The following is a 12,147-nucleotide window of genomic DNA, read 5'->3' as shown; positions in this document are numbered from 1 at the left end:
AGGTCCTTCACCTTCTCAGCTCCTGCAGCCTCCATTGTGGTCCGGTACGTTTCCTGTCCTGCTCTGCAGAGCATGAAGAGAGGTGGCAGCTCTCTATTAGCGGCCCGGGCCCTCCTCATTGCCCTAATGGTAGCCCCTGCCCTTGGGGCCCGGTGAGCAGATGAATGAAACGGGAGGGGCCCGGTGAGCAGATGAATGAAACGGGAGGGGCCCAGGCTGTCATCGGGGCTCCTCTCCTGGCTTCTGCCCACTACAGGAGTCACAGTAGTAATACCCTGATGGCAGCCCTGCTTCTCCATATAGTGATTATATAAATATATAACAATGTGAAATGTTCAGTGCACATGGAATATTGCTTTTTATTGGATTTTTAGAAAACAGACATCTATTAGTAACTGAATATATTTTGACTCTAATGTAACTTCTAACATGCTTTCCTTTTCATGTACTTACTTGCCTTTACTTTGACTGTCTCTTTTGTGTTTTCTTGTCCTGCTTGCCAAATATATGGTTTCTCCCCATGTGAATTTTTCTTAGTGGTCAATAAATTATAATTTTCAAGTAAAACATTTCTCACCTTCTAGGTATGATAATGGCCCTTGTGAGTTTTGTGATATTTAAAAAGAAGTCATTAGTTTGTAAAATATTTCCCTCATTCTGAACATGGCAAGGATTTCTCCCCTGTGTGAATTCTGTGGTGTTTACCAAGTTGCGATTTTTGGGTAAAACATTTCCCACATTCTGAACATGAAAAAGGCTTCTCCCCTGTGTGAGTTCTCTGGTGTCTAACAAGAAGTGATTTTTGGGTAAAACATTTCCCACATTCTGAACATGAATATGGCTTCTCCCCTGTGTGAGTTCTCTGGTGTGTAACAAATTGTGATTTATCTGCAAAACATTTCCCACATTCTAAACATGAAAAAGGCTTCTCCCCTGTGTGAGTTCTCTGGTGTGTAACAAGAAGTGATTTTCGGTTAAAACATTTCCCACATTCTGAACATGAATATGGCTTCTCCCCTGTGTGAGTTCTCTGGTGTGTAACAAAGTGTGATTCATGTGCAAAACATTTCCCACATTCTAAACATAAAAAAGGCTTCTCCGCTGTGTGAGTTCTCTGGTGTGTAACAAGATGTGATTTTTGGTTAAAACATTTCCCACATTCTGAACATGAAAATGACTTCTCCCCTGTATGAGTACTTTGATGTGTAACAAGATTTTTTTTCCAGTTAAAACTTTTTCCACATTCTGAACATGAAAATGACTTTAACCCTGTATGAGTACTTTGATGTGTAAGAAGATTTGTTTTCCGGTTAAAACATTTTCCACATTCTGAACATGAATATGACTTCTCCCTAGTATGAATTATCTCATGGTTAACAAGACTTATTTTCTGGCTAAAACTTTTCCCGCATTCTGAACATGAAAAAGGCTTCTCACCTGTGTGAGTTCTGTGATGTGTAATAAGACTTGATTTGGTGTTAAAATATTTCCCACATTCTGAACATGAAAATGACTTCTCCCCCATATGAGTTCTTTGATGTGTAACAAGATTTGATTCACAGATAAAAAATTTCCCACATTGTGAACATGAAAATTGTTTCTCCCCTGTATGAGTTCTTTGATGTATAACAAGATTTGATTTCCGGGTAAAACATTTCCCACATTCTGAACATGAAAATGGCTTCTCCCCTGTATGAGTTCTTTGATGTCTAACAAGATCTGATTTCTGGTTAAAACATTTCCCACATTCGGAACATGAATATGGATTCTCCCGTGTGTGAGTTCTCTGATGTTTTAGAAGGTTTGATTTCTGAGTAAAATATTTCTTACATTTGGAACAAGAAAATGTCTTCTCCTCTGTGTGAATTGTTTGATGTTTAACAAATGATGTTTCAAGGGGAAAATTATTTCCATTATTTAATTGTGAAATTGGCTTCTTTCCTTTAAGAGCAGTTAGTTTCCTACTGCCTTTTTTGTGACTTTTATTTATTTTAGTAGTCTGTAAAGATTCAGAAGAGAGGACCCGTTTCATAGGTTCAGATGATAGATCTTTGCTGTGAAAGGAAGATGGGATATCTGGAATAATGGCATTCACTTTAGTTGAATCCTGTGTGATCTCAAGGTCATCTGACTTATAAATTGAAGATGTCAGTCGTCCCACTGGTCTCATGGTACAGTCATCTGTTAAGAATAAAACCTGTTATTTTTTTCATAAAATATGCTTGTTGCAACAGCACTACCAAATCAGATAAATATTAATCAAATAGCATCATAAAATTTAAATCTTTATTAATATAGAAATTTTAAAAGGAAGAAAATTCTTTCTTCTCTTGGATTTATGTAAACTCAATAAGCGGTCAGGGTTCCCAAACTATTTAGCTGGACCAGCATATAGCAATAATGCCCTATAGATTACCTCTGGCACTATACTGGCCCATAGATGGGGGGCCTCTGCAACAGCCACAAATAGTCATACAAAGAAACACAAGAAAAAAAACCCACAAAAAAACAGAAAACAATACTATTACATTTGCTATCAAGTACTGGATAGTGGTCCTAGGTAAAAAGAACACAGCAAAAGCAACAGAAAAGACCTAAATAAATATATACATTTTCCAGGGTGCTGACAGCGGTCAAACACACGGGACAGTATATAATACAATACAAGGACTAGGACAGATCTCACCGCGCCCTATTAGGTCAGGGTATACAGAGTCTTCCACCAGGAAATTAGGTCCAGGGCCTTTCTCCAAATTTAGCTGTCCCTAAGACCTCCTGGAGAAAATAAAAGAGCTGTCTGGTACCCCAAGCTCCCGACCTAACAACGACGGTCCACAGCTAGATCTGTAACGCTGGACCCCTACATTGACCCTATCAGCGTCCCGACGCATTTCGTCTTAAACGACTCTTCAGGGGACATAATGCTTACTGTAGATGAGGTTCTTATACCCAGCTATCATCTGCTCATAGTATTAGAGAGCCTGACGTCTCTCAAATGGGGTCTTTTATAAATGTTAACATTACATCTAGTCCAATCATGCCCGTTTTATCTCACCTGGTATCAATTCCATTGAAAATTGCAATCGCCTCGCCATTAGCTCCCTTCACTTCCTGGATTGCACGGCGTGCGTTCCATTAGGAAACACGCCCACAGTATCCACCATAACGGTGATTACCTTATCATTTAGTCACTTCATTTCCTGCATTGCTCGGTGTGCGTTCCATTCAGAAACACGCCCACAGCATCCGGACGTTGGGGAGCGGAGGAGGGAACTCCTCCTCATTTCCTGACAGGCAATACATGCACTCTATTCCAAGCCTCGTTCTCAGCGGCCGGAAGTCCAGCACAATTTGAGCACAATGTGGCCATTTCACTTAGGGGTACTCATGTTTGTTGCCAGCACTTTTGACAGTAATGGCAATTTACATTGTTACACAAGCTGCACACTGACACTGTACATTACATGAAAGTGTCAGATCTTCAGTGTTGTCCCATGAAAATATAGAATTCATTATTTACAAAAACATGAGAGGTGTACTAACTTTTGTGATATACTGTATCTGCAATTTTCACTCTCCAACATCCACTGCGTGCTAATTCCTGGAAAGTGCCTGTCAGTCAAAATAGTCACTACTAGGGCTGAGAGGATCCGGACTGTAAAAGTCCGGATCCGCGCGGTTTCAACACTCTGAGTGCCGGACCCAGGCCCGGAATTCTGGGTGCACGATCCAGATTCGGCAATTAAAGTAAAAATAAAAGAAGAAATAAGTGAGAGTTTCATACTTATCGGGACTCGGTTTAATGGCGGCACACTGCTTCCGGGTCGCGCATTCACTTCCTGTACTGTGCATTGCATACACACATCTTTACGTGTTTTCCACGCCCACCGGATATCCTCTCATCTGTGATTGGTTCCAGGTTGACGTGCCCCTACAGCCTGTAACAGTCTCTGCTGCAGTCATCGCTCATTGCGGCTCAGTAATAGGCTACACTTAGAGCTGGCAGTCTTCTCTACGGCTGCTAGCTGTGAGATGTAACAGAGCTGGATGTGTCGTCATCGAACCTTGTGTGGATTACGCAGGAGCTGCAGGGTGTTTGGGCTTAATAAAGTGGTGCGTTTTGTACTTTATGCCAAATAAAGGATTTTTCTCTGTCTTGTTTATTTACATTCATTTACAGGTTTGTGATGCTGGTAACTCATAGGCGCCCGTACCATCACAACCTAGCTGTGCGCTGCTGTTAACCTCCTATTACCCCGATTGGCACCGCATCACACCACCAGAAAGGGCCGGTAATGTACCGGGATTGTCACATCTAACATATGCGGCAATACCGGGCTGCTGCGGGCTGAGCATACCAGCCTCCAGCCGGCATTAATATGGCTGGGGATGAAAATTAAGGGGGACCGCACGTCTTTTTTTTTAAATTATTTATTTAAAAAAAAAAAGCCGGAGTCACACTTGCGAGAGATACACTGGTTTCCCCGCCCACTGGCTGTCCTGGCGCCTGTGATTGGTTGCGGTTAGTTGACACGCTGCCACTCAGGATGGGGGCATGTCTAACAGAAACCAATTACACGCGCCGATGGGTGGGTAAAGTAGTGAATATTGAATTGTTGGCTCCGGAAGGGAAAAACATGACCCGGAAGGAGTTTGCCGCCATGACAGCAACTCTGAATATGCCACGCTCGCTCCTACAGTGCTGGCCAAAAGTATTGGCACCCCTGCAATTCTGTCAGATAATACTCAGTTTCTTCTTGAAATGATTGCAATCATAAATTCTTTGGTATTATTATCTTCATTTAATTTGTCTTCAATGAAAAAAATAAAAAAAAATCGTCAAAGCCAAATTGGATATAATTCAACACCAAAGATAACAAGGGGGTGGACAAAAGTATTGGCACTGTTTGAAAAAATCATGTGATGCTTCTCTAATTTGTGTAATTAACAGCACCTGTAACTTACCTGTGGCACCTAACAGGTGTTGGCAATAACTAAATCACACTTGTAGCCAGTTGACATGGATTAAAGTTGACTGAACCTCGGTCCTGTGTCCTTGTGTGTACCACATTGAGCATGGAGAAAAGAAAGAAGACCAAAGAACTGTCTGAGGACTTGAGAATCCAAATTGTGAGGAAGCATGAGCAATCTGAAGGCTACAAGTCCATCTCCAAAGACCTGAAAGTTCCTGTGTCTACGGTGCGCAGTGTCAAGACGTTTAAAGCCCATGGCACTGTGGCTAACCTCCCTAGATGTGGAAGGAAAAGAAAAATTGACAAGAGATTTCCACGCCAGATTGTGCGGATGGTGGATAAAGAACCTCGACTAACATCCAAACAAGTTCAAACTGCCCTGCAGTCCAAGGGTACAACAGTGTCAACCCATACTATCCGTCGGCGTCTGAATGAAAAGGAACTGTATGGTAGGATACCCAGGAAGACCCCACTTCTTACCCTGAGACATAAAAAAGCCAGGCTGGAGTTTGCCAAAACTTACCTGAGAAAGCCTAAAACGTTTTGGAAGAATGTTCTCTGGTCAGATGAGACAAAAGTAGAGCTTTTTGGGAAAAGCCATCAACATAGAGTTTACAGGAAAAAAAAAAAAAGAGGCATTAAAAAAAAATAACACGGTCCCTACAGTCAAACATGGCGGAGGTTCCCTGATGTTTTGGGGTTGCTTTGCTGCCTCTGGCACTGGACTGCTTGACTGTGTGCATGGCATTATGAAGTCTGAAGACTACCAACAAATTTTGCAGCATAATGTAGGGTGCAGTGTGAGAAAGATGGGTCTTCCTCAGAGGTCATGGGTCTTCCAGCAGGACAATGACCCAAAACACACTTCAAAAAGCACTAGAAAATGGTTTGATAGAAAGCACTGGAGACTACTAAAGTGGCTAGCAATGAGTCCAGACCTGAATCCCATAGAACACCTGTGGAGAGATCTCAAAATGGCTGTTTGGAGAAAGCCCCCTTCAAATCTGAGGGCCCTGGCGCAGTTTGCCAAAGAAGAATGGTCTAAAATTCCTGCAGAGCATTGTAAGAAACTCATTGATGGTTACCGGAAGCGGTTGTTCGCAGTTATTTTGGGTAAAGGTTGTGCAACCAACCATTAGGCTAAGGGTGCCAATACTTTTGTCTGGCCCATTTTTGGAGTTTTGTGTGAAATGAGCAATATTTGATTTTTGTTTCATTCTCTTTTGTGTTTTTTCATTGCAAGCAAAACAAATGAAGATAATAATACCAAAGAATTTGTGATTGCAATCATTTTCAAGAAGAAACTGAGTATTATCTGACAGAATTGCAGGGGTGGGAATACTTTGGGCCAGCACTGTACCTACCTATCCCCTCCACAAACATTTTTAATCTCCGAATTCTGGTCCCCATTGACTTTTATGGGCACTGGATTCTGGAGCGGATCGGACTCTTTTTAAAATCTGGCTGTGATCCGCCAGTCCCGGTTTTTGGTGGGTTCGATCAACTCTAATCACTACAACTATGGAGAAATTCACTGAGGGCTATAATTTCCAAAACGGAGTCACTTTACGACACTTTCTTCTGCTCTGGTTTTCTGCTGTTCTGGGCTCGTGCAAATGGTGTGCCAGATCTCCTCTGGGATCTGCTCTAGCGACATCAGCTTCTGTCACCAGGCACGGCCTTATTCATTCTGCCGGTGGAGCTGGTGATGGAGATGTCAGAGCCTGACGCTACAGGTGGTGCAGACTCTGTCTAGTCCCTAAGATTAGGGTGGCTGGGATGTGTAGTACAATCCAGTCTGGCAGTGTGTGCAGTCCAGCTGAGGTAATCAGCTCTCTGCTTCAGCCAATTGGAAAGCACCACACCCTACTAGAGCTGGAAGTATATTGCTGGAAGCTGCCAGATACAGCCTTGTTCTCCTCTGGTTCAGTCCTGTGTGTTCACATCCTCCGTTTCCTGTTCTCTTCCCGATCTGTTTGCTGACTACTCTTACATCTTCTGATTTTCTATTTTCTCTGCCTCCTGGTTCTGACCCGACTACCTGACTATTCTTCTTGCCATCTCGCACTCAAGCAGCAGCTAACTCTGTGGCCCCAGACTAGGGGTCCCTGTGTAAGTCCAGATCCATGAATAGTGGTTAAAGGGTGATGTTCAAAGTAGTCACTAGGATCTGAAAAGCCGAAAAGACAGTAAAGCGCTGTGGAATATGTTGGCGCTATAGAAATAAAATTAGTATATTATTATATAGTCCAAGTCTGTTCATGGTTGCCATGTCTTGAGCTGCCAGGTGACCACAAACACTCCCCCTCGTAACTTTCTACCTGTAAACTAGTTTTTGACTGCAAAATCTGTGTTCCAAAAACTAAATCGACTCTTTCCTTTCTGATCTCGGCCATGTGCCCAGACAGTACTGTACAGCCGAATATCGGGTATTGTCAGATTCAGGAGAAATTGGAAAATAATTAGTAAGTTCCATAGTTTCCTGTTACCCTTTGTGAAAATGAAAAAATTATGATCAAACCAAAATTATATTGAAAAATCTACATTGCTTTTTTGCATTCCACTTTGTGTTAATTCCTGAATGTGGTGTTTGATACTATGAAGAGAGCAATTTTCTAAAATCTAGATCCCTGAAAGTAATTTTAAAAGTGAATTGTTATCCAAAAAACAGGAATTACACCTACTGGTAATTGTATTTCCAGGAGTCTATCATGACAGCACACGAAGTGCGTTCTGGAGTGGAAGACACGCACTGCACATCACCATAAGCACAGTTGCGGCCATCATAGCAAGACACCAACAGCCCTTATGCGAAGAAAGTGGCTGGCGCTAGGAGCATTGTCCCGCTCTACTGGGGCAGGGTTAGGACTTCCCTGGAAGAGGTGTAGGCCTCAAACCACTTTACAGGAGGAAGGAGAAAGGTGAACCCCCCGAGCCTCCCGAGTCTGCCTCCAGGTAGGTGCCTCACGCTGCTGCACTACCTCCTGCGTCTGTCCTGTATCGGGACAGGAAAACACTGAGAGGGTGAGGGTGGGAGAGGCCTTTAACCTCTTGTGTGTTTCCTGTCCCTATAGAGGATATGAGGAGCAACCTCCTATGGTGCTGTCATGAGGAACAACCTGGAAAATAAGTTTTGTTGATTTAATTGAACATATAAACACTTGTTTCTAAACTTTTAAGCCTCCTAGCATCTACAAAAAAATAAAAGGATGTTAGAAAAATTAAAGGGAATGTTTGAAAATGCTGCCGTCCTAAAGTAGGAATAAGGTAAATGTTATTTAACTATTTTGTGTGGTTTCTATTTTAAGAGCATAAAACTTTAAAGTTTGAAAATTACAACCTAAAATTGCCAGAAACATAAAGTACAATGTGTCACAGAACAAATATCTTAGAATCATTGGAATCAGAAGAAGGTTCCAAAGTGATCACCTCGTTAGGAACGGAAAAACTGGGTGCGGGAGGTGGTGAGATCAGATTGTTTTGGGCGCTAACTACTGTAGTGAATAACTGAGTATAGACAATAATGAATCTACTGAAATGATCAAACTCATCACTCTTCATCAGTAAAATAATTAGTAACGAGCGGTGACACATCTCTGGGTGATTAGAGGATGTGGCTCTTATCTGTAGATTAGAGCTATCAGCCACGCACAGCTGAGGGATAGATCACGGATCATGGTCTTTTTTTGCAGTTTATTGCAATTTTGTTGAAGTTAGTCGGTTTTAAAGAAAATTGAAAAGTCAAAATAAAGGGAAACTATTGTAGAGAAATTCACACTTGGATCTCACTGGACATTTAATGTTGGCCATCATAAAAGCAAAGTTTGATCAAAAAGACTGGACCTGGTGTTGTAGGGGCCAAATTATCACATTCAGCAGCACAAAATACAGAGAAGGAAGATTCATCTTATATGATGCCAGGATTCTAGGAAGGAAACAGCATCATCATTCTCTGATATCTCCTACAGGCCATCATAATATCATTCTACAAGTGATTTTCTAACTTGTCCGCACATTCTACATACACTGTCGTTTAGATTTCTAGTTTACAGATCTGGGCAGCTGTGAGTACATGACTTCTAACTCCAACAGAAGGACTCCAATGCCCAAAGTAACGGGGACAGATTCAGCACATCAGTTTAGAGGTAGAATGGGGACCACTTGATTGTGATATGGCCGAACTACACCACCGATAAATCAGCCACAGCCGGTGACTGAGAAGAATCTGTGACTTCTCTGCATTTAGTGGTCACTACTCACCTGGGCGGTTAACTGTAGGAATCTCCTCTTTACTCCGCTCATCACCCCTCACATATGTCTCTGTAGTATTAATATGGGGCAGATCTTCCCCCTGAAACAAATATTGTAAAAGTCACAGACAGATGGAGAAGTCCCATCTAAGATCAGCTCTAATCCTGCCATCTCCACCGCTCTCATTACACAAGTATAACACATATAATACTGGAGGATAAAACAAGACTGAGCACAAGACCTTCACAGCCGTCTACACATCATTGGGAGATTTCATGGCACCTTCTCTCCATCTACCTGATGATCCTGAGGAACATCGGGATCTTCTTGTTTACAGTCCTTAGGGAGAAGAGGACGGGGACATCTCTCTGGTGTTGTCCTCTTACTGGATAGACCTGGAGGAGACACATACAGGGACTGAATTCATTCCTTACATACAGATAATTATAGGCAGTGTGTATGTAGTCCTGTCTATTACCTGGTGAAGTGAGGGGCTGGGGAACCTCCATCATGACGTCCTTGTACAGATCTTTGTGTCCTTCTAAATACTCCCACTCCTCCATGGAGAAATAGACGGTGACGTCCTGACACCTTATAGGAACCTGACACATACAATGATACCGTCACCCCCGATCCCTTCATAGCGTTACTGTATAATGTCCCAGCATTCCCAGCAGTGTCACCTCTCCAGTCAGCAGCTCAATCATCTTGTAGGTGAGTTCTAGGATCTTCTGTTCATTGATGTCCTCATGTATCGGGGGGTGAGGTGGAGGCCCCGTGATTGGGCTCAGGGGTCTTCCCCATCCCTCAGACACAGGGGCCTGACAGCGCTCACTAGAGGTCTTCTTCACTACTGTGTAATCCTGGTTATGGAGAGACACAGTAATAAATCTCACTCCAGACATTTCCAGGGTCCTCACCTCTCCAGTTCTGTCCGTTATTCCCATAGATAAGAATGATGTAATGTGACGTCATCAGAATCTCTCACCTCTCCAGTAAGCCGGAAGAGGATCTCTAGGGTGAGGTGTAATATCCTCTCCACCATCTTGTCCCTGTCCATATCCATCCTTCACGGGGCAATCAGGAGAATTCTCTTCTATAGAAGATCTCCACTGAGAGGATCCGATATTGTAGGGACCTGAATGGGGAGAAGATGACGATGTAAAATCATAAAGAATCTGCTGTAATAATACAATTACTGGAGAGAATAAGGGGAAACATATAATGAGAATATTCTGGGGGAACATTATACTGTGGGGGCAGAAAGGGTCCGAGGACCGAGGGCAGAAAGGGTCCGAGGACCGAGGGCAGAAAGGGGCCGAGGACCGAGGGCAGAAAGGGGCCGAGGACCGAGGGCAGAAAGGGGCCGAGGACCGAGGGCAGAAAGGGGCCGAGGACCGAGGGCAGAAAGGGGCCAAGGACGGAGGGCAGAAAGGGGTCGGGGCCGAGGACCGAAAGGGGCCGATGACTGAGGGCAGAAAGGGGCTGAGGACTGAGGGCAGAAAGGGGCTGAGGACCGAGGGCAGAAAGGGGCCGATAACGGAGGGCAGAAAGGGGCTGAGGACTGAGGGCAGAAAGGGGCTGAGGACGGAGGGCAGAAAGGGGCCGGGGCCGAGGACCGAAAGGGGCTGATGACTGAGGGAAGAAAGGGGCTGAGGACTGAGGGCAGAAAGGGGTCGGGGCCGAGGACCGAGGGCAGAAAGGGGCCGAGGACCGAGGGCAGAAAGGGACCGAGGACTGAGGGCAGACGGGTTTCCTCACTTCCGGCCTCTCATAGTTGGGGCGTCTGTATCTATCAGAGGAAAAGGAACAAAAACCTCATGATTCCTAGAAATCAGCGAAAGAAAAACTCCAAGAAAGTCTCAGAGCTGAAGGGGTTAATGCTGCCTGCCCCAGTAATGGGGAATCTCCACACACCTCCACCTGCAGAGCCGCACACTAGATATATAATACCCTGCACCTACCTCCACCTGCAGAGCCGCACACTAGATATATAATACCCTGCACCTACCTCCACCTGCAGAGCCGCACACTAGATATATAATACCCTGCACCTACCTCCTCCTGCAGAGCCGCACACTAGATATATAATACCCTGCACCTACCTCCACCTGCAGAGCCGCACACTAGATATATAATACCCTGCACCTACCTCCACCTGCAGAGCCGCACACTAGATATATAATACCCTGCACCTACCTCCACCTGCAGAGCCGCACACTAGATATATAATACCCTGCACCTACCTCCACCTGCAGAGCCGCACACTAGATATATAATACCCTGCACCTACCTCCACCTGCAGAGCCGCACACTAGATATATAATACCCTGCACCTACCTCCACCTGCAGAGCCGCACACTAGATATATAATACCCTGCACCTACCTCCACCTGCAGAGCCGCACACTAGATATATAATACCCTGCACCTACCTCCTCCTGCAGAGCCGCACACTAGATATATAATACCCTGCACCTACCTCCACCTGCAGAGCCGCACACTAGATATATGGCTGCTCTGTGCTTACAGGACCTGTGATGATGTCACATGAAGGGGAGGAGTCAGGGTCACATGATCAGCTCCTCAGTGTATGCAGGGCTCTGCTGTGCTGGTTGTCATGGTGCTGGATGAGGGGAAGTTTATGTGTGGGGTCAGGAGGGGTTTACAGTGTGGATGTTGCACACCCGTGTGTGTGTGTGTGTGTGTGTGTGTGTGTGTGTGTGTGTGTGTGTGTGTGTGTGTGTGTGTGTGTATGTACGAGGTGTGCAGAGCAGAGCCGTGTGTGTACGAGATGTACGGAGCGGAGCCGTGTGTATGTTGAGGAGAGCCATAAGATGAAATACTTAATTAACTTCTTGACAAGGGATTGTGGGAAATATGTCGATTTGCCTTACGTAATTCAGGTTTCAGATCATATACAT

At 44.3% G+C, this 12,147-nt stretch overlaps 1 protein-coding gene across 2 annotated transcripts in view; it reads right to left on the bottom strand.

Moving 5' to 3' along the window:
* Positions 1-334: 334 nt before the first annotated feature.
* LOC142258889 (uncharacterized) overlaps positions 335-12,147 on the bottom strand; it is a 44,085-nt gene continuing 32,272 nt past the window's right edge. The window contains exon 6 of one of the 2 annotated variants that reach the window (XM_075331452.1): positions 335-1,760. In XM_075331452.1, coding sequence (XP_075187567.1) covers positions 653-1,760 — 1,108 coding nt within the window. In that variant the 3' untranslated portion in view covers positions 335-652. Of the gene's footprint in view, positions 1,792-12,147 lie in introns of both variants that reach the window. The other variant, XM_075331453.1, reaches the window with a different exon arrangement.

The sequence above is a fragment of the Anomaloglossus baeobatrachus genome, assembly GCF_048569485.1.
Source record: "Anomaloglossus baeobatrachus isolate aAnoBae1 chromosome 5 unlocalized genomic scaffold, aAnoBae1.hap1 SUPER_5_unloc_16, whole genome shotgun sequence".
NCBI lineage: Eukaryota > Metazoa > Chordata > Amphibia > Anura > Aromobatidae > Anomaloglossus > Anomaloglossus baeobatrachus.
Note: the sequence above shows the minus strand (reverse complement) of the source record. Positions and strands in the feature narration are given on the sequence as shown.